Source organism: Odocoileus virginianus, chromosome 4 (assembly GCF_023699985.2).
Source record: "Odocoileus virginianus isolate 20LAN1187 ecotype Illinois chromosome 4, Ovbor_1.2, whole genome shotgun sequence".
Classification (NCBI taxonomy): domain Eukaryota; kingdom Metazoa; phylum Chordata; class Mammalia; order Artiodactyla; family Cervidae; genus Odocoileus; species Odocoileus virginianus.
Window position 1 is genome coordinate 23,400,301 of NC_069677.1, and position 22,533 is coordinate 23,422,833.

Consider the following 22,533-nt stretch of genomic DNA (forward strand, 5'->3'; position numbering starts at 1 on the left):
CGTACAAACTCTCACACAGACACGCGGGGTGCGCTGCCGCCGCCCGCCGCTGCTCCTCCTCCCGCCACCGCCTTGAGAGGGAGAGAGAGAGGGAGAGAGAGGGAGGCAGAGAGAGCGCTTTGTCCGCGCGCCGCCGCCCGGCCCGGGACTCTGCCCCGAGGAGGCAGCCGCACAGAGTCCCCGCCTCCGCCTCTGCCCCCGGGCGGGCCCGGCCGGCCGCGGTGGGGGGAGCCAGGCTGAGGGTGGGGGTGGGTGGCGGGCGGGCGGAGGGCGGGGAGGGGGGGCGGAGGAGGAGCAGGGGAGACGAGGGCAGCGGAGGAGGCGAGGAGCGCCGGGTACCGGGCCGGGGGAGCCGCGGGCTCTCGGGGAAGAGACGGATGATGAACAAGCTTTACATCGGGAACCTGAGCCCAGCCGTCACCGCCGACGACCTCCGGCAGCTCTTCGGGGACAGGAAGCTGCCCCTGGCGGGACAGGTCCTGCTCAAGTCCGGCTACGCCTTCGTGGACTACCCCGACCAGAACTGGGCCATCCGCGCCATCGAGACCCTTTCGGGTGAGCAGTCGGCGCTGTCCCCCTCCCCCCGCCTCGCCCTGCTCAGGCCGGGACGGCGCCCGGAGGGAGGCCGAGCCCTGCGGGCGGCGCCCGGCGGGGGCTCCGGCGTTCACGTTCACTTCCACGCACCAGACCTTCAACTCTCACCGCCGGCCCGCTCCTGGGACGGCCCGCTCCCCTCCCCCCACCAGCTCCGGACTCACCCTGTGCCCTCCCAGCCGCAGTCCTGGGGCGACCCCCGTGCCGCCCCGAGGGTTCCCGAGGCTCGCTCGCTCTCCCGGGGACCCCCAGTTTCCCCGGCTCCCCGAGCTGCTCCCCAGAGTTCCCCCACCCCCATCTTTAGAGAGCCCCCCGTCTCCCCTTCTTCCCTGACCTTCCCGTCACCCCCTTTGTCAGGGACCCCCCCACACAAAAAAAACCCCTCCATCTCCTTCTCCCTTGACCGGACCTTACCCCTTCCCGTGCCTCGTGCCCAGGACTTCTCGCCCTCTGGCGTCCCCTGAGCCGCACTCTCCTTTCGAGCCCCCCCTCCCCAGGTCGCCCCGCGGTCCCCCACTTTCGGCACCCCCTCGGCGCCACCCTGACGATCCCCTTCGAGATTTCGGGGAGTCCCCCGACCCCAGCCCTTGCACGACGGCACATCTCTCTCGGTCCTCTCCCGAACCTCACTCCCTTCTCGCTCGTCTCTCAAGCGCTCCTATTTTTCTCTGAATTTTTTGTCCGATTTTATTGAGAAGAACTCGGGGCTGGGGGCATTCCGCCGCCTGTCCCCCCGCCTCCCGCTCGGCCAGAAGCACCTTTTTACGAGGTGCCCTGTCTCAACTCGGTGGGGGCCCGGGCTGAGGACCGAGAAAGAGGCGACCGGGGGGCCCGCGAGAGCGCTGGAGCCCAGACGGGAGACGGAGCGCGACACACACACACACTCGCGCGCGCGCGCACTCACCAACTCTCCTCTCGCACACGCACCGCTCGGAGCCGCGCTCGCCCCCAGGCCACGAGCCTGCGCCCCCCGAGCCTCTGCCCGCGGCCGTCGCCCCTTCCCCACCAGCGCGCGGGGTGGGGGCGGGGCGGCGGCGAGGCCAAGGTGATCCGGAGCCGGCGGGGACCCGGCTCTCGCCGAAGCGGACCCCGGGGGGCTTCTGCGCATCTCTCCGGGGGCACCGGGGGAAGAGGGCAGGGAGGGGGGAGCGCAGCGGAGCCTTCGGGGCCCGGGTTAGCGGAATGGAGAGGTGGGGGCCCGGAGAGGAGCGGGGCCGCGCCAGCCCTGCAGCTTGAGTTTCAAATGAGCTCATCCTTTCAAATTGGCGCCGCTCTTTATTAAATTTGTTTTTCCGGTAATGCCACCCACAGCTCTACCTGGGGTCGGGATCCGGGCTCGCACCCTTCCCACCTCGTCCTCGGGGAACGAGGCGAAACGCGGCGCCCACCTTTTTTTCCCACTGGGAAGCAAGTTTCCCCAGCTCGAGCCGGGTAGGAGACCCCTGGAGGGCGCCCGAAGGCGGAACCGGAGCGTGGAGTTCTCTGCGTGCCCCTCCTAGACCCCCGCCGGTTTGATCACAGCAAGGTTCTGAGTGCTTTAATTTCTGTTTTAAAGGTAAAGTGGAATTGCATGGGAAAATCATGGAAGTTGATTACTCAGTCTCCAAAAAGCTCAGGTAAATATATTTTGCTTAGTTTTTTTGTGATTGGTCTCACATATAAGTAAAAATACATTCAGGTGTGTGTTTTTTTTTAATGTGCTTATATAGTTTTTTAAGAGGCTTTTGTTTGTTTTGTCAGTGGAGATAAAATAGTTTAGAAAGTTACATTTTTTACTTTCATTATATAAGGTGTTTACTGTACTTGGAAAATATCTGGTGCCTATTGGGGGTGGGGGTGACGAACACTAGCTGTGTTAAATTTGCTGGGACCATTTAACTTGTTTATGAAAACTTGCCTCCCCCCCCCCCCCACTCCCACCCTAACCCCCAGCACAATGGCAGCAAATGCTTGTCAAGACTTCCTGTGAGATGTTAAGAGTAAATATTTACTGTGTCAGCTAAATTGCTTAACTAAACTTCGCGATTAATTACTTTTCTTTTTTAGATAGCTTAAATGTTGAATAATAAAATAATTCAGTTAAGGGTCGATATTTTACATAGCGCTTTAAACAAGAAGGTTGTTTGGATTGGATGGCAGTTAAAAGCCAGACTTTTTTAGTCACTGGACTACTGAATATTGCTTCTGAGCGTGTTGTTGTTGTTGCTTTTAAGATACGTTTGAGGCTAAACAAATATCAGTGTGAAATTTATAATTATATTTAAGTGCACTGTTGTTAATGAAGGAGTAAAAAGTTTTGTGGAGGTTGGATTTCTCCACAGTGATTTGCTTACATGAGAATGTCTATGAGGAGAGATTGAGGGAGAACATCTTTGTTTAAAGTTTATTGTGGACTTTAAATTTGGGCCCTTTATTACTCATTCTAGAATTTTTTTTCTCCTATGTGTCGTAACTTAGTTTATATCCTATTCACATACATTTCTTCACCATTAGTCATTAAGTAGCTGAATTGGAGACTCTAAGTGCAGTCTTTGACTTACCACCTTTACAATTTGTGATTCTCAACAGTGTAACCATTTACTTGATTTTTGCCAGAATTGAATAGATTTTGAAACAAACTATCCTAATTTTTAAACACATAGATGTTTTGTTAAAGGGGTTTCTAAAAATGTGTGCAAATTTCCAGGTATGTTTTAACTAAGCAACAAAATATCTTTTGTTTACCAGTGATTCCAGTGGCATATCAGAGAGCTACTTAATACCTTTAAAAAAAGAGGCAAAAGTTATGATTTGCAGTTTCATGTGTAGCATTAAGCTACTTCTTGCTAGGAAGAGATGTAATGCGCAACTGATAGGTTTTTCAATTAAGAATTTTAAATTTGTATACTTAAAAATTTTTTGGGGGGCTTGAGAAATCTAAGTTCGAGCTTTCTGATATATTAACTATTTATTGTAAGTTAGAATTACTCATAACATTTGAATATTGGATGAATATATTGAACAAGGTTTAAAAGAACCACCCAAAATATTTGATGGGTTGTGTTTCTGTAAATATATAATTCTATTGACTGTATAGTTGTTTTGAGTTCTTTTTTGGAGTTATAGTTAGTGAAAAATCAGTAGAATTTTAACTTTGGTTAGTTGGTGTCTCATTTCATGCTGCAAAGAGCATTATTTAGTGTGGCAATGTAAGTGAAATACTAGTTTATCTAAAGTAATTAACATCTTCTTGAAACTTCTCACAAATATACTACTTTTTAACTTTTTCCTTTCAAAATGCAGAGGTTATTTGCTGTTAGCTGGAGGGTCATTTAAATGATTTTGTTGTGTTTATATAAGAGTTTAGAATTAAAAGCTTGTCCCAAATTTTTAGTATTAATTAAAGAGCTATCTAGGACTTTTACAGCCCTATTGGGACATGATTTCTTTGAACATTGTGGGTGATACGAAATACCTAGGAGGTAGATTAAAATACGCTATGTGTGATTCACTACACTGAAGACGTCTGACATACCAAATGTATGCATAAGCTGCTGCTGTAGAGGGTTGCTTCATTTCTGATTGGATGGCTTGAATCTTTTTTTCCTTTCCTTTATTAGTTTAAAATGCAGAAATTAGTTACTGGTACTGCAGGCTAAGGGAGAGATAAGTGATGACTGGTGTTGTGTACTGAGCTCAGACTCCTGGGAGGAGGCAGCTGTGTGTTCTCATATACAGGGCTCCACCACGGTGGGGACTCTCAAAAACAGGGTACTGTGACATTTGAAACCAAAGCTTTTATGTTATATGGTGACTATTTTGGTGTTCTTTTGTTGCACTTCCATGAAAATTAACAAGTTAAAAGTACATTTGTCGGCGTTAAGTCAGTTCTATATGTGGTTTTTGTGTTAGTAGAAGTGAAAATGTGAAGAAAACAGTTCATCCTCATTGCTTGCTTGCTTAAAGAACCATTCTGCAATTGAGTGCTCCTTTTCTTTATGTTGTTCTGATTTCTTTCTGTTCTCAGGAATCACTTTTAACAACTACATTCCAGATAGATTTTTTTTAAGCTAATGATACTTGGGAGGGGATGTTTTTTATCTTAAGTTATGAAAACATTGGCATGCCATTTGCTTACCAATTGGATCTTTTGTTAAATATCATTCTAGCATCATTTTATATGTGCTGTTATTGTGACAGACTAGATACTATTATTTTCTCAGGGTCACTCAGAAGTAGAAAACTCTTTTCTTTTGCCACATGTGCTTCATTCTTATTAAATGCAAATTATTGTAAAGTAAACCATGTACAAACCATCTATTTTTCTTAACTTTCTAAGTTGGCTTCGGGCTCTGTTGAATAAAAATCTTCGATTCTTTTTTCTCTATTCATGGTAGTATATAGGAATCAAAGATTTCTTAAAGAAGAAAAAACTGACAAAGGGTTTTAAAAGTTGTGGAAATTTCCTTGATAGAAATTTCATTTTTGATGTTGATGAGAGTTTAGTTTAAAAAAATTTATATGCTGTTTGTGTCTACACACATGCACACAAATACACACACATATTGCATAAATTGTTTTGAGCTAAGACTTATACTTACCTGAATGTGCTTTGTAACTAAAGTTGAATGATTCTGTGAGAAACAAAACTTTTAAAAATGCAATTTCTGCCCACTTCTAGGAAGTAACTAAGTGGTGCTAGACATGCTTTCACTGAGATGGTGAGAATACTGAGGTAGTGTAGGAAAAAGCTATGAATTTGTCTTTCATGAGTTAAAAATCAGTAATTGTATTCTCTCCAATGCAAATGAATTTGGTCTCCTATAGGAATGTTAAAGAAAACAGTATCTCAATTGTATTTTGCTTGTATGTACTACATTGTGTTTAGTTGAATTAAATACCAAAAAGAAAAAAAAAACCAACCACCCAACCTCAAGCCCTCCCTGCAACAAAGGCTTTTGATGGGTCAATTTTTAATTTTGTAGCAACAGAAAAGACTTCATTAGGTTAAAATCACATGTTTCCCTATTTCATTTCAAGAATTTGTTGAATTAGAAGTTAATGCCTGGATTTAATTGTATAGATTACATGTGTGGATATTTCATATATACATATAAGACTCAAAGGTTACTTATGATTTGTTTTTGAGTTCGACATTTAGCTTCTCATTTTAAAAAAAAGGCTAGTAATTTTTTTCATACAGTTCTAGGTCATGCCATATAAAATTACGCATTTCTGTGACCTTTGTGAGATAAGTATTGAAATTAAAATAGAAGCAATAAAGAAAAAATTACTTGATAATTCAGGTTTAAAATTCTAGTTTGTGTTTTTAAAAGACTGGTCATTTAATATTTTTACATTATTTGGTTAAATATTAAAAACCATTGAAATCTACAAATCAAAATAGATGTTATATACTGCTTGATTTTCCAATTTGTCAAATTTATATCAATTTTAAATTATATTGTAGTGATTTATAAAAGTGCTAAATGGCTAAACACATAAACATTAGTTCTAAAAGGCGATTTTGTGATATGTAATACATTTGCCAAATTGTGTTTTCCTAAATAATAGTGTTTCTTTGTACTTATGGCTGGATATAAGAGACTGGTAAGTGATGGTCTCAGAGTTTTGTTTTCTTATTATGTTAACCTGAGATTATCATTTATATAGAGAAGGTGAGAGAAGATTAGTAATATTTGTATAACACTTTTTATATGTAATGATCTAAAGTACAATATATTTTCTTTAAAAAGAAAAATTTTAAAGGACACTGAATATTTAGAACCAATAGATATCAAAATCAACATTTCACTATTATTTTGAGTAAATTTTTATTTTGTGGTGGTTCCAACTTTTAATGGGTGAATGTAAATGACATTGAAATGTATATACAGGATAGTAATTTGAGCACATTTATTAAAAGTCAGTAAAGCTATGAAAATCAGATTTCTGTAAGATTTATACATATTTGATACCTTCAACTTTTTACATATTTGCTGTCTATTGCTGAATCACTCTTCCAAGTCTTGCTAATGAAATCCTTAAAAGTAGATGAGCAATTGGATAGCATTGTCACAGGACATTATTTGAGCTTAAGTGTATCATCTCTGTGATTCAGTGGGGTGTGTGCACATGGTGGGTGGGTGTGTGTGTGTGTGTGTTATGGAAGACAGTAGTTTCAGACAGAGATGGTATCAAGAGGGAAGAAGAAGAAATCTTTAATTGAGCAACAAATGTTCTGCTTTTCATTCCTGACAAGGCACATGAAAATTGCTAGGTGTTTGAACCTTGTGGTAAATGGAGTCAAGTGGAGTGAAATGTGCTTGCCTGATCCATAACTCTTGCAGGTGGTTAACCTTGTGGAAGCCAGGGCACAGTCACCTGTAGTGACTTCTTCAGTGAGCATGCTGCTGGAAGGACTGGTCTATGCTAAATATTCTGTCCTTCACTTTTGCTCAGATGTCCCCTCTCAATAAGAGAGTTAGCAAGTGATTCTGTGTAGGCTTTGATTTTCTGTAGAAAATTCAAGATTTGAATATGTATTTTCATTTAGAAATTCTATACTGTGGAAGGCAATGTATTTTTTTGTGTAACAAAAGTACTCTGAGAGAATCAGTTTCATTAGAAGAAGCATGGCATTGAACTGGTTTCTTTAGAGGCTGTTAAAAAGTTGAATTGTAGACTTCAAAATTATGTTTTTAAAAATTCTGTTTAAATATCACCAAAATGTCTTCAGTGTCCTTTGGTATTGGAGAAGAGAGGGGTGGGGTTGGCTAAACCAGTTTTTAAACTAATTTTCTGAAAATTTTAGTCAGAAGCATAATTTCTTAGAAGTTATGATTAGCTTCTTAATTTGAAGAATGGGACAGTTCTGTTTAAGAAAACATGTCCAAATAATTTATTAGTCAAGATTCATTCTTTTTACACGAAAATTCAAGCTCAAGTTAGTTTGGATAGTCATTCAAAACACTATCATTGAAGAAAACATAGCAGCAAATAAACAGCAAATGCCTACCAGTAAATATAACAGTATTTCATTTATCATTATTAAAATATTTTAAAAAACCTTTTACTTTATAATTTGACTTCATGCTTACAAACTTGTAATTTTCATTTGGTGGCATAGACTGTATGGGTTCTATTTTGGGCAGCAAAATTGCAGAGTGCTCAGAGCATTATTTTTAAGGTTTTTCTTTTCCTGTTTTGATAATGTACTTTAGTCTGGTATTTCCATAAAATAGTGAAGAAAAATTATTTTCTCTTACAGGAAAATTCAGATTTTGTTACTTTGGCTTCCAGAGAGGAGGGAAAATATAATTACTGTTTCCTTAATTTGGTTTAGCATTTGATGGCATGTTGAGGTGTTGAATAATCTAGAGAAAATGGGTACTTTTGCATTAATAGCAGGTGGTCAAATCCAAAGTGATAACTACTATTTAATAGATACGCTTCTTCTCCAAGTCTCTGGCTCTCACTAAATAATAAGCTTACATTTTGGAGATACATTTTATTTGTTTATTCTTGGATTTCTTGGTTGTTTATGCTTTATTTCTTAAAATGTGAAGATTTAGTTCGAATTTTCCCATTCTGCTTATTATCAGGAATATTTCATAAAATAGATATTTCAGTATGTCCAGTAAATGAAAATTCAGAGTTCTGATGCATGTTTTAGACATCTTCTATCTATCTATGTTATAAGAAAATGTTAGGTAATACCTAATGACCAGGGAAATCTGTATGGGACCATTGCAATGTGAATGATATTTTTGGTTTTTCTTATGATATAATTAATCTGTACCAGCATGTGAGGATTTGCCTTAGGGGGGATGCTTAGACTTTAATTTTTGTTTTAAATGTGATCAGAAAGGTAATTTCATGATTCCATGTATGGACATGTAATTAATACTAGATAGATGTTTATTTATGTGCCTATATCTTCCATCCATGTAATACTGATGATATCCCAGCCTCTTCAAAACATTATTTCATTTATTCTAAATAATAATTATCTGAAGAAGAGCAGTTAATATTATTCCATTTTTTAGATGAAAAAACTTAGTCACAGAGAAATTTAATAATTTGCCTAAAGTCACATGGCTATTAAATAGTAGAGCTAGGGTTAGAACTTCTGATTCTCAGTCCAGTGTGCGTCACCTCCATTCACTTTGTTTAGTTAAAGTTGTCTGAAAGTGTTATTAGTGATAGGTTCAGAGGTTGCCATTCAAGAGTGCAGGAAAGATATAAATATAGATTTTGTTTGTGAATCACCCTTTGCAACGATCTTATTCTTATATCAATCCAAAATGATCTGTACTTTGTTACAGTTTTTAGGGAAAATTAGAAACAGAAGTCACTTTAAACATTATTAGCAGCATCACCATGCTTGGCCATAGACAGAAGTGGGGTATGCCTGACCAAGCAGGTTGGATTTTGATGTTGTTGTTACATTGCTTTTTTCAGTGGTTGCATTCCTTGTGTTATGAAACAGGACATTGCCGAGAAAGAGGTTTCAGCAGCTGAGCCACACAGTCTGGTCAAGACTCTGTGCCACATGGTAAAGGAAAGTCAGGCTCAAGGAATCACTTGGGTGGGTTCTTCCCGGGTTTCAGCCAACCCATTGCTAGAGGGCAGGACTGCTTTCGGTTGAAGTGTTTTCCTGGTAGCTGCCAAGTCTTTCCTGATATTTGGTGTCTCTCTCTGCTTTTCTTTCTGTACAGAGTGTGGCCTTTGGCCTTTCCTGTGGGGGTGAAATGAACGTTAATACAATAGCATCTGTAAAGTCCCTGAGTTCCTCATTAATGATATATCACTCAAAAACATACTAAATAACTAAGCATATGAAGAACAGTCCATTTCCCCTTAGCAGTAAACTTTACCTGCATTTATCCTCTTGCTGCCTTTAACGTTTGTGTGCTGTCATATTTGTGGTGGTGGTGGAGGGAGGAAGGAATTATCAAGAAAAAAGTAAATGAAAGAAGATGATTTCCAACTCCTCAGGCTTTTCATTTCTTTAACTTAGTAGAGTCCAGGGTGGGGTGTTGCATGTTCTGTGGAATCCTGACTCAGAAGATGGGGAAAAGGAAGAAGGTAACTAATACGGAGTAGTTGGTGCGCTAGGCATTGAACTAGGCCTTCTTTGTATCTTACTGTATACAGCCAAGAGAGATCTGATTTTCATACCTTTTACAGATAGGGCTGTAAAACTTTTAACTCCCCAGCAACTCCTCTTTCCACCCACCCAAACCTGCTTCAAAGAAGCAGTGGCTGTCTTACCCTTTCTCACCTTTATCTAATTTGTATACAGTAACAGTAGCCTAGCAATAAAGTAGGAAGTTGTCATAATGTGTGCATAGGTTATAGAGTAATTTTGTATGTATTTCCTAAATCAGAATTAGAGATAAAATTTACATGTATACAACAGATATGCTGAGGAAGATAAAGGACTGACCTTTAGTATAGTTTTAATTTAATGTAACTGAAAAACAACTAAAAGTATTAGGTCATAATTTGAAGAAACTTTCCTGAGGTAGTCCTATAGTAGAGGCATTAGTAATTACATAAAGATAAAAAAATTTTTAAAAAATCATTGTGGCTGAAAGTTAAGTGTAAAAAGCATACTATGTATGCAGTGGGGAGGAAGGGGAAGGAGGGTCTGTATTTATATCCTTTGACTCATATACCTTTTTTAAATCCTGAAAAAAAAAAACACTCAGACTTTTGCGTAGGACCTAGAGTGTTACACAAAGTGTGGCCTGCTTTCATTTTTTATCTGTATATTTAAAAAGTATCTATGATTTGGAGAAGGAAATACAGTATTCTTGCAAATTGTCTTCCATAAAGTTTTTCATCTTACTAACATGAAAAAATTTTAAACCTTTTCGACAATGAAAAAGTCAGTGAAAGCACAGGGAGTAGAAAGAGTTGTATGTTCTTTTTTATACACTACTTAAATATATTATGCATTCGTGACTTTTAAGTATATAGGACTTGAGATACAATTATACTACCAATGCAATGAGATACACAAGAATTCTGCTTTCTAGATATAGAGGTGGTGCTTTTTTGATAAGAATAATTTCATGAAAAAAATTTACTATGAAGTAAAAAAATAATGGCTTTTATCAATCGAGTATTATCAGAAAAAAATTCAATACCATGTTTATATCTTCATTTTTGTGCTTTCGCTTAGAAAATAAAGCAAAATATATTTCACTGAGGGGTGGTTCCATGGACAGTTTAACCTTAAACCAACTCATGAAATAGAGGATATTTCAAAAAAGTTCATGTGAGGATAGGCTATATAGTTTTTGTTAATGTGGAGACTGTTTACTTTAGTCTCTCCTGATCTTTGTGAGTTTAACAATGAATATTTGAAAAATGGATGCTTTGTCTCATCATTGTGTGGATAAGGTTTTGGAGTATAAGTGTTTGTGCATCTTTATATGAGAGTTGGAGGTAGATGATGAAACAGTTTAACACTGAAAAAATAGAGTTTAACTTCTTCAGTTATTAAGAGAGAAAGAAGGGAGGGATGGAGGAAGGAAGGAGGGAAAGCGGGATGAGGAACGGGGAGAGAGAAGGAAGGGAGAAAGTGTACAGGCAGCCATGGAAACCTAGATGACAGAACTTTACACTCCTGGAATTTCAGAGCACGTGGCAAAGACTGGTACTGATGGTGGGTGGGAGACTTAAGTGATTCCACTGGGCGGTAGCAGGACTGACTCTCACACAAGTTGATCTTTGATGTTTTAAAACCTCTCAGAGTATATGTTTGGTCTGCATTTCTTTCTCTGAGGCCCTGTACTGGCCACTTCCTCCCTCTCTTGAGTTCTCCTTCCCTTTTACATTTCCTTGGGGATGGCCGGGCCCTTGGGGATGGCCGGGCCGGGCCGGGCTAGAAGGTGCCTGGTGTGCGGCCTGCCTCCAGCCTGGTGCCCCTCACTGGCAGACTCTGGGGAAGTGGGGAGGCGTGTGTGTGCTTGCTCAAAATGCTGGAATGTGTGGGCTCTGTGGCTCATGCTTCCTGGGAATGTGTCACAGACAGGCTCCTTCAGGGTCTCAGTGGTCGTGGGGGTCAGTCCTTGTAGGCTTTTGTGAGGGGTTGAAAACTTGGGAAGGGATTTCTCAGTGCTGAACGTTTAGGCCACCCCCCCCCGCCAAGTGTATTTGTATTTATTCTTTGTATAGAAAAAGATATACTGACAACAACAGCAATAACCACTGAAGAACAGAAAGAAAAAAATATATGGATGCATAAATAACCATAAAGACCATAAATGGTCTTTCTCCTGGATCCAGCTGCACTCTTTTCCCTCTTCTCTTCAAACTGATGGTGATGTCTTCAAATCGTGGACACTGAATTTACAAACTAACTGCTTTAAAACTCCCTGAATTGTGTCGCTGCTAAAGATGATGAAAATCAAGGATCTTTAGAAACTAGATTTTAAGTTCAGATTTTTTTCTTAATATAGGATTTAATCTCCTTTTTAAGGAATAAAGAACTGCTATTGGTTAATATATATATTTTTTTGGTTGCTTAATTTATTTTTTTTAATTTAGATTTTTTTTTCCTTCACAAAAGATTTGAAATGACAAAGGTGCTGGTGGCTCCATTATTTGAAAAGAAGACTGGGATTTAGGTGTATGAAGTAGATAAGTTAAAAAGGGACTCTGTTATGAGTTATAAAGGACTGAGCACAGGTGGCTGGTTCTTATGTAATTCTTTATACATCTTAAGAGATTTGCCAGGGAAGAATTATCTCTTTGGTTCATTGATTTTTGTGTTAATGATTTGCTGTATGTATCTGTTTCAATAGTGATTTCAAAACAGTCATTTTGATATTGAAAATGACTTGTGGCTTTAGTTCACTTGTAATAATCATGGTCAGGGTGTTAATATGTGCATGTGTGCTCCATTGCCTCCAACTCTTTGCGACCCCATGGACTGTGTAGCCTGCCAGGCTCCTCTGTCCATGGGATTTTTTTTCAGGTAAGAATACTGGTGTGGGTTGCCATTTGTTCCTCCAGGGGAATCTTCCTGGCCCAGGGCTCAAACCCACATCTCCTGCGTTGGCAGGCAGATTCCCTGAGCCATCAGGGGAGCCCCACGGTGTTAATACCTGCCTTAAAAAATTTCGAGGCCCAAGTCACATCTTTTATTCCCCACAGTAGTGCTTTTAACTGTGTGTTCCACAGAGCCTTAGGATTCTGAGGAGATGCCAAATTTATGGGAAGAGGGGGTAGACATATGTACCTGGGGTTCTGGCTTCTTACCTTTCAATCAGGAGACAGCTGCATTCATTGCTGTTTTGCATTTTCATTGGCTTAGAAAAGGGGGTTGCTGCCCTGAAGAAACACTTGAGAAGTATCTGCCCCATAGTATGTAATTCTGAGCCTTGAGTCCATTCATTCCTTGATCAGGTAGTCTAGCAGATGCAAAGCTCTCTCCTGAGGAAGTTTAGACTCTGCCTCCCTTACTTCTGAGTCCTGTGGCATGGCCTTCCATCTCCTGTCACTTTCGCTTTAGTAACAAATGTTTGCTTTGCCAACTGCATGCCAGACTACTAAATCTATGGATTTTTCTACAATCCACAGCACAGATTGTTTGCCCTTCAGGAACTTTGCAGGGAGCTCCTTGGGCAATGGTTGTACTCTAGCTCTTGGCAGAGCTGTTAGTGTCAACTGACTTTTGAAGAGTGAAGGATCTGGTGACATAGGACCCACTCATTCATCAAGAACAAGTTTCTACTTTGGGAGGTCCAAACAAGATGGCCTTTCTATCCCTTTTTCAAGCCGATCAGCTCTACTTTTATCTGTTATATGTTGGGTTCCGTGAACACAGAGGTGATCGTCAGAATACCTTCACCTGATTAGAACTGGACTTCCCTGGTGGCTCAGACAATAAAGAATCTGCCTATAGTGCGGGAGGCTCAGGTTTGATCCCGGAGTTGGGGAGATCCCCCAGAGAAGGACTTGGCTACCCACTCCCGTATTCTTGCCTAGAGAAGTCCGTGGACAGAGGAGCCCGGTGGACTACAGTCCATAGCGTAGTAAAGAGTCAGACAGGACTGAGCGAATAACACTTTCACTTTTCAGAATGGATGCCCAGCAAATCAGAAGGGACATGAGCCATTATACTCTGACACACACACACTTCAGTGTCAGTCCAGCATGTAGGATTCTTGTTCAAAAACAAGATATTACTAAATATATATATATATATATATTTCAGTGATTTCTTAACCTGTGGCCAAAGAGTCTTGGGCCAAGTCCTTATAGTCTTGAAGGAAAGACTGGGACACTGCCCTCTGAGCTCTCCTCCATGCCCCTGCGCTTCATCACTCTGGCTTCTTGTAGACTGGTCTTCAAAGACTGATGATTTCATATTACGCACTCAAGTTTTATAGTAAGACTGTTCTAAGACTGTATTTATGAGGGTCCACATTCAGATGTCTGTAAATGACATAAGTGGTAGCATGGAGGAGTTCTGTGGAGTATAAGAGGCCTAATGGGGTATAGGAGGCATAGGTTTAGTCAGCTACAGTCAAAGTCAGAGTTCTTATTTTAAATATTTAAAATTTTCAACCATTGAAAAAATTTTGGAGACACTGTGAGAGTCAAGAAGAGAGCAGGTTAATGTGGCTCATGGGTTGCCAGTTTGCAGTTTCTGCCACATGAAAATCTGCATCTTCTGCGAAAGTATTGTTGAGGACACTTCATTATGTCTAATATCTCTTACCCTTAAGGCTCTCTGTGAATGAGAGGGAAAAGTACTTCTCTTGATAAACTGGATAAACTCGTATGTCTCTTATCTAATGATGGTAGCTATTTGAAAGCTCAAAACTAAAATTAGGTCTCAGAGCAACCATCCTTAGTTTATTTTTCAGGAATAAATATTTTCTGCATTTTATGGAGCACCCTATAGTGTTTATGTAGTGATCTTATTTTGTCTCTGTTATATTTGGCCATCTAAAATCTTTTGGTAAATACAGAATGTACATATGCTGAATATGTGACACTCATAAGTTTGTATAGTATTTCGGAGTACACATTCATTAGGAAAAAACCTCTATTTTCTCATGTAATTGGAGGAACATGTTTCCACATCGGTCAGAATTCTTCTCCAATTAAACACTGGGCAAACTATAGATAATGGTTTAAACCATTTCCTAAGAAAATACAGTTCTTGTATGTCCAGCAAAGTTTTTTTAAAAATAAGAACTTGAGTTCTGCCTATAAGCCAACATCTGATATAAGACATGTAGTTTTAAAAGCATAGAGTGTACTTAGTAGGAAAATTTGGTGGTGAAAAAAGACGTGTTTTTAAATATGTTTGAGAAATGTTTTGGTGACTCTTGCACTTTCTGGTGTTTAAGTTGAGGAAATTGAAGGCCGTATGGATTCTGTTTCTGGGCCCTAGGTATGATAAATACTCATTAAGGCCAGACTAAATGAAAACTGCCAATTGCCTAAGGGACCTTTTAAAAAACTGAAAAACAAAAAACTACTCTGACAGTTGGAATTAGCATTTTTCAAATGTATCTTTTTGTTCTGTAATTTATGTGCATAATGAAATAGCTCTCTAGTGATCACCAAGTTAGGTAAAGCACTTGTTTTGGAGAACGTTGTAAGCAAGTCATTTATGGTCAGGCATGATGGAGCGAGGGCTTCCCAAGTGGCGCTAGTGGTAAAGAACCTGTCCGCCAATGCAAGTAGACCTAAGAGATGTCGGTTCAATCCTTGGGTCAGGAAGATCCCCTGGAGAAGGGCATGATGACCCACTGCAGTATTGTTGCCTGGAGAAATTGCATGGACAGAAGAGCCTGGCTGGCTACGGTCCACAGGGTCACACAGTGGGGCATGACTGAAGCTATTGAGCACGCACATCTCATAGTGGAGTGGACAGCTTGGTAACACGTCAGTTGATTGAATTGTGAGGTGATAGGAAAAGTGATGCCATGGTAAAAAGAATCTTGGGGGGAGAGCAGCTTTTAAGAGGGAAATCAAGTTTTGGGTATATTGAGTTTGATGTCATATGAGATATGCAAGTAGAGATACTCTGAAAGCAGCTACTTGATGCAAGACTGAAATTTAAGTTAGATATAATTATTAGAATTAAAGTATAGTTTTAAGAGGAGATTTTTTTTTTCCTCATAGGGAATTTTGTAGATGCTCTTGATCTTAGGATTTATTGGAGCTTAAAACGCAACTCATCAAGGGGTAGGTGGAATATGGACTTTGGAATCAAAATCTACTGAATTTAGACCCCAACCATGTTGCTTACTAGTATCTTATCTTAGAGCCTCAATTTCAGCTGTCAAATGGGATTCTAATACTAAATAATTAATGTTACTATGTAGTTTATATAACCATGTATTAACATGCTTGACACAGAAAAAAATTACAAATATTGCATCTCTCCATTTATTCACCTTAAATTTGTACTGGAACTAAATGCCTCACTCCAAAAACAAAAGTTAGCAAGTCATCTGTATAACCCATACAGAATCTGGGAATTCAGGGTTTTAAGTGACTCTCCTTGCTTGTGATGGATCTAAACAGTCATCAGTTCCAAAAAAATAGCTAACTATATTTTGGGGGCTGGTCTTTTGAATTTTAAAAATTTCAAGTACCGTGAGATCTGGTCTTATTTTTTATTTCCACTGTTGCATCTTGAATGCCTTGAATACTGGAAACAGCTGCTCATTAATTATTTTTGAATGAATTAATTAAAATTAAAGTCATAATAAGATCATTAATAATTTACTTTTTTTCCTCCCTCCTTTTCTCCTCTTCTTTATTTTCAAACAGGGTGGGGGAAATAGTAGTTCAGAGACTGTGCTTTTTTGTGAGTGGAATTTTCAAACTTTTGACTTACTCTTTGGCTTAATTAGAATGAAACCTTCATGGGCATTTTAGGTATGAAATCTTTTTAAACTGAGTTGAGCTGTAAAAGAGCAGTTGCACAAAGATACAAAATGAATATTGGAAAGCAAAGATCTAGATTTGGTGGAACCAGAATAAGTTTTGCATATCAGTCTTTTAAAAAAAAAAGTAAAAATAGATTAATCTTAAACTCAGTATGATTACATGAAAATACAATTTTCCCTGTAGATTTTTCTCTGTATAACCCAAATTGCATTAAAAATCTGCTGAGAATCACAGAAAAACCTATTTGATAAAAACAGAAGCAGCTGTCCTATTGCAAGATAATAAGTGGATACAAGAATCAAACTTAAGGTGTGTTTTTTTATGTAGTAAATCAAATATCAGTTTAAGCTGTCAACCTCGAAAGTTATTGTGGAATAAACTGACAAGTACAAAAATGACAGGATTTACCAATGGGTAAGATAATCCATAGCCAAGGTAGTGACTGATCTTAAATGTTAATTGCAAAGCAAGATGCTGTCAGATGCTCTGTATTAGTAACCTATTGCTGCATACAAATTACCCTAAAATTTAGCAATTTGAAACAACCAATGTTTATCATCTCACATATTTTCTGAGGGTCAGAAACATGCAGCATTTTAGCTGGGTTGTTCTAGCTCAGCGTCTTTTGTGAAATAGCAGTCAAGTTGCCACCCGGGTCTGTAGCTATCCGAAGACTCAGCTGGCCTGGAAGATCTGCTGCGAGGCTCCCTCCTGGGGCTGTTGGCAGGCCTCAGTGTCTTTGTGCCTGTGGGCTGGAGGGCTCCGTTCCCCACAGCATGGGCTTCTCCGTGGGTCTGTGCACAGCACGACAGCAGGCTTCCCTGAGTGAGTAATCCGAGCAAGAGTGACACCACACAGCCTTTTATGGCCGAGTCACTGCCTTGCACGTTGTCACTTCTGCCTTATTTTGTTTGTTAGATACAAGACTGTAGTTCTGTCCACACTCAAAGGGAAGGGATTACTCAAAAGGTGAATACCAAGAATTAGAGATCATCAGAGACATTTTAGGGTTGAATTAAGTCAATCAGGAAAAGTCAGCAAGTCAAAGAGAGACTTGGTTGCTTTGGCACTTATACTGAAAAGAATAATCCCCTTGTATTAATATTTTTGATTAACTCCTTTTGGAGTAAAACTGAAATTCCTTATAAAACGGCAGTAATAACAGTTACAGTTTATTGATGCCTTTTATACTCCTTTTTTAATTTTCATAACACCTTGTAGGGTGAGAAAGGCAGATACTACTACTATATTCATTTCTTAGATTAGAAAACTGAGACCCAGATTGTTCAGAGTACTTAAGACAGGGTCACTTACTCAGTATTTAACTTGAGTTGTTTCCTTTTCTTTTTGTTTTATGCCTCTTTCTGTTCTTTCTCCTGAAGAATGATTTCAGTTACTTTACATTTTATAAAACACAATTTAATTTCCCCTTTCAATTTAATCTAAAAGAGTTGATTTAAAAAAAAAAAGCCAAATTGAGAAGTTTAAAACACTCTTCTTGTACTATCAATAAAGATGTCACTTTTCTGCCAGAAGCAAGAGTCCTTTTTGCTATTTTTGTAACTGGGTGAGGTCTTATTTCTCCAAAATTGTGCCATGCTGTGGTTAGCCATGGTCTACAAGAGGAAAATATATTTACCCTTCTTTAAAATCGTTGGTTTTCTAAGAAATATGCTATTTACTATACCAAATCTGAGAAAATCTTTCTCAGGCAAAATGCAGCGGTCACTTTGATACCAGACAAACTAGTTCTCTTCCCCACTAAAAATGCAAAACAGCAGGCCCTCTGATCTTTGGTACCTGCCTTTGTTATACATTTATTTCTTGAAGAAATTTGTTGAATAGTCATATCTTTAAATTTTTATTGAATCTCAGTGCTTACTTTACTTCCGTATGCTTACTCTACTTGCATATACTTCCCATAAAACATTCAATCTTTTCTCTTAAAGGTCTTGATAACATGATAGTTAATGTGAAGTGAAAATTTATTTTGAGGATTTATTGTATAAAACAAAGGAAAATATTCAGTAACCTATAATGGAAAATAATCTGAAAATATACATATACAACTGAATCACTTTGCTGTTTACCTGATACCAACTCAATATTGTAAATCAACTATATGTGAATAAAAAAATTTTTAATTTAAAAAAAAAACCAAAAAATCATATTTAACAATGTCAAATCTCAAAACATTAAAAACTTGATAAAATTAATTTGGAATAAAAAAGATAAGTTATGTTGGTTGTTTCCTTATAAACTTGGACAAACTGAGGCTTATGGAATATCTGAGTCCTTTGGGAATATCTGCTCTTTTGGAAAGATGGGTGCTTTCTATATTGTTTTAAAGAACCACTAGTGGTAAATATAATACAAAATTTTCTACACAGGTTATATATACTAGTCCATCAAAATTTATTATTATCCTTTGCCTACTTTGCTCCCTTTTTTATGCTCTGAGTTGTTTTCCTCTTCATAGTTAAAAATTTCGATACATTTTTTTCCCATAAAATAGTCATGATTTCAGTGTTAATTTTTTTTTTTCTTTGAAGAGCTAAGAGAGAACACCCCAACTATCTTCAGTGGAGAGGCTGAGTTTAAGATTTATTTCAGATTTTTATCATTTTCAAGTGTTAGGAGGTTAAAGGTGAGCATGAATATGAATTCTGTGAGCTCAGAGGAGCAACTATGACATGTAAATCTACACTCTTTCTTATTATTGTTGATTTCCTTAATATTTTAACTTCCTGTGGATATGTACCCAAAGAAATGTATTTTTTCCTCATTCTTCCTCAGTGACGTTTTGTTACAAGCCCATCCTGGGGGTCAGGGAGCAGAAACCATCAAGCAGGCTGAACTCCTTCCCCCTCAGGTGACTCACTCAGGTCTCAGATGATCTTGGCTTTTCCTTCTTAATTTGCCTTCCGGTTGATTTGTTTTTCAAGTCAAGAAAAGCAGCATTTGGGAAAGAAGGTCCTGTTTGGTGATGCCATTTCACAGAAATACACAGGGGTCTCTGTCTACAGAACATCTCACCACAGGAGCTGTCCAGAGTTCAGTTAGGACCCCACTCATCTGAGTGGTCCTGGGTGCATGGAGAGGCTCTTGAGGATGGAAACACACATGTTTCCTAGATTTTCAGAAATGCTTATGGACCAGTGCAGTCGGCATTTGACCTTAGATATTCATGGAGGTATCTTACAGCCTGGAGCCATGGAGCCGTGCATTGTAGCATGAATGTGGTTGGGCATTTTCCATAACTAAACACATCAGATCCTCCTCTCTGAAAATATCAGTGGTATCAGTTCTGAATTTGGTTGATGCTGTTCAATTCTTGACCTGAGGTTATGGTTAGAATTAAATGTATTGAGGCCTCATCAATTCAGACTCATTCAGGTAAGGGAAAGATGAATGATAATTCATAGAATACTCAGAATAGGTAGATTTTAAAAAATTATATTACTTTCAATTAAGAATGGTAACCTGAATAAATTAACAAAATGTTGCTGAGGAGCAGTCCTACTAGACCTTCTTATTGAATGCTGCTGCTTAGGGAAAATTATATTCATGATATCAGTTATATATAAATACTCCCAAAATGTGTTTAAACAGCTTATTCTCTTGAGTAGTTTACCTGTTCTGATTTTGTTTACATTGATTCTGTTTTTTTTTTACATTGATTCTTTTGTTAAGTAAGCACTCCTTTCTTTTTTTTAAGTTTTTTTTTAGTCTTTTATTATTTTTTAAAGAAAAGATAAATTCTAGTTCTGTCCTATTACAATTAGAGGTAATGACATTTCACTATTTGATGAGTGGTAATAATATTTCACTATTCAGTGAGCTGAAATCTTGATTTTTTTTTTAGGTTTTCAATGCCCTTGGGATGCAGATAGTTAATATGTGGGTACTACCTTTTTTGGAAGAATTTAGGATGATGCCTTCATAACTTTCACATAATAGAAAGTGGCTGAAAATCTATCCATTCAAAAGAAAGCATTCAGTTTGAATCATGGCAATCCAGTACTACTTAGAAAAATTGAAGAAAGTACCTCTTTTTGGATTTTTTTTCATTTGGGAAATATTCTCCAATAAGAATTCAATAACCAGCAGTACTTAACTGGGGGCTGTTTTACATTTGATCATTTGCCATTTGATTCTGTACTATCCTTTAAAGGTAAAATGTAAATACATTTTAGTGTTTTTTTTTTTAAGGTATTGTGGAAGAGTTCGAAGGTTGAGCCTATCAAGCTGCATTTGTCTGAAATAGAGTGATAACCTCCAGTATTCAGCTGTTAGTAGAAGAGGCTGCCTGGGAGCTGTGTTCTAGTGGGAGATAGACAGCCTGGGTCTGCTAACTCCTACTACATTGGCATTTCAAAGGGTACTTTCAACATGTTGTTGTTGTCTAGTCAGTCAGTTGTGTCTGACTGTTTGTGACCCTATGGACTGCAGTATGCCAGGCTTCCCTGTCCTTCACCATCTCCTGGAATTTGCTCAAACTCATGTCCATTGAGTTGGTGATGCCGTGCAACCATCTCATCCTCTGTCGTCCCCTACTCCTCCTGCCTTTAGTCTTTCCCGGCATCAGTCTTTTTCCAGCAAGTCGGCTCTTCATATCAAGTGGCCAAATTATTGGAGCTTCAGCATCAGTCCTTCCCAGTGAATATTCAGCGTTGATTTCCTTTTGGAATGACTGGTTTGATCTCCTTGCTGTCTAAGGAACTCTCAAGAGTTTTCTCCAGCACCACAGTTCAAAGACATCAGTTCTTTAGCTCTCAGCCTTTTTTATTGTCCAGCTCTCATATCCGTACATGACTACTGGAAAAACCATAGCTTTGACTGTACAGACCTTTGTAGGCAAACTAATGTCTCTGCTTTTTAATACCGCATCTAGGTTTGTCATTACTTTCAGCATGTAATTTGATTTATTTCATTCAGTTCTTACAACAATAACAACAAAAAAGTGTTCTTATCTTGAGGAAGGCTTCTATTTCTGGGGATTTTCTCTGTCAGGGGTCTTCAGAGACCTAAACTTCATTGATAGTGCTTATCTGGTTGGTGGGTATATTGGTGAGATTCTGTACCTAGTTGGTGAGGTTGCATATGGGTTTTGAAATTGACTGCCTTTCAGCTCTCAATTACCTCAGCTGAATCAACTGCTGATCATCAAATAATGTCTGGCTAATTTAAAAAAACGTTTTTGAGTCTCATTAGGAATTCAACAAATTTTTTCATCTCGGAAGAGCTTCACTTGAACTAAAACAGCTATGTATTTAGTCAGTGTGCAGCGCATAGAGTGTAGGGTACAAAAGAAGCCAGCCCTCAGTCCCTTCATTAGTGAGTTGTACTCTGAGAAGTCTTCTCCTTTTATTCTTTCCAAATCTATAGAAGCAAACCATTCTAATGCTAGCTTAATGTATGTTAATACATTAGCATAATACAATATTTTTGGTTAAGACTTTTTAAATGCCTATGATGTGTTAAGCCTGAAATGAGGATGCTAATTAGACTGGTGGTCTGAACCTGACCTCCCCTCTCTACCTGTATGCACCCCAGGGGATCTTTAGGTTTGCTTTCCAGATTATATTTTTTAAGTCACTTACTCCCAGGTATTCAGTAACACCTACGTATGAGGTGCTAGGCTAATTGTTAAAAAGTACAAAGGTAGATAAACCACAGAACCTGCCTCAGCCTCAAAGTAAAACTAGCCTGTAGTTCCTAATCACTACAATAATGCCTGGGGACAAAGTCCAAATTCTGTCTTTTAGGGCAGGGAGTTCAGTGCCCCAGTAATGTAAAATGTGTTATGGGCAGTGAATACTGGCAGGTGGGTGATCCCCTTGAAGATTCAGCTTTTTAAAAGGCCCCCTTCTGGGTCCAGCTCCCCCAAGTCCTTGTGAAATGATCCGTCTCAGTATCACTTCCGCTGTTAGTGTGTGACTGTATAGCTGTGTGCACAGCAGTCCTGTTTGATGGTCTGTTCACTGCTCTAGGAAGGAAGGAATGGCTTACTCATGGTGTGTACCC

The 22,533-nt window shown here is 39.2% G+C and overlaps 1 protein-coding gene across 4 annotated transcripts in view; it reads left to right on the forward strand.

Annotated features, from left to right (window-relative positions):
• The first annotated feature begins 303 nt into the window (after positions 1 to 303).
• IGF2BP2 (insulin like growth factor 2 mRNA binding protein 2) overlaps positions 304 to 22,533 on the forward strand; it is a 164,565-nt gene continuing 142,335 nt past the window's right edge. For all 4 annotated transcript variants that reach the window (XM_070466277.1, XM_070466280.1, XM_070466279.1 and 1 more), the window contains exons 1-2: positions 304 to 555; positions 2,150 to 2,210. In XM_070466277.1, the coding sequence (XP_070322378.1) occupies positions 378 to 555; positions 2,150 to 2,210 (239 nt within the window). In that variant the 5' untranslated portion in view covers positions 304 to 377. The remainder of the gene's footprint in view (positions 556 to 2,149; positions 2,211 to 22,533) is intronic.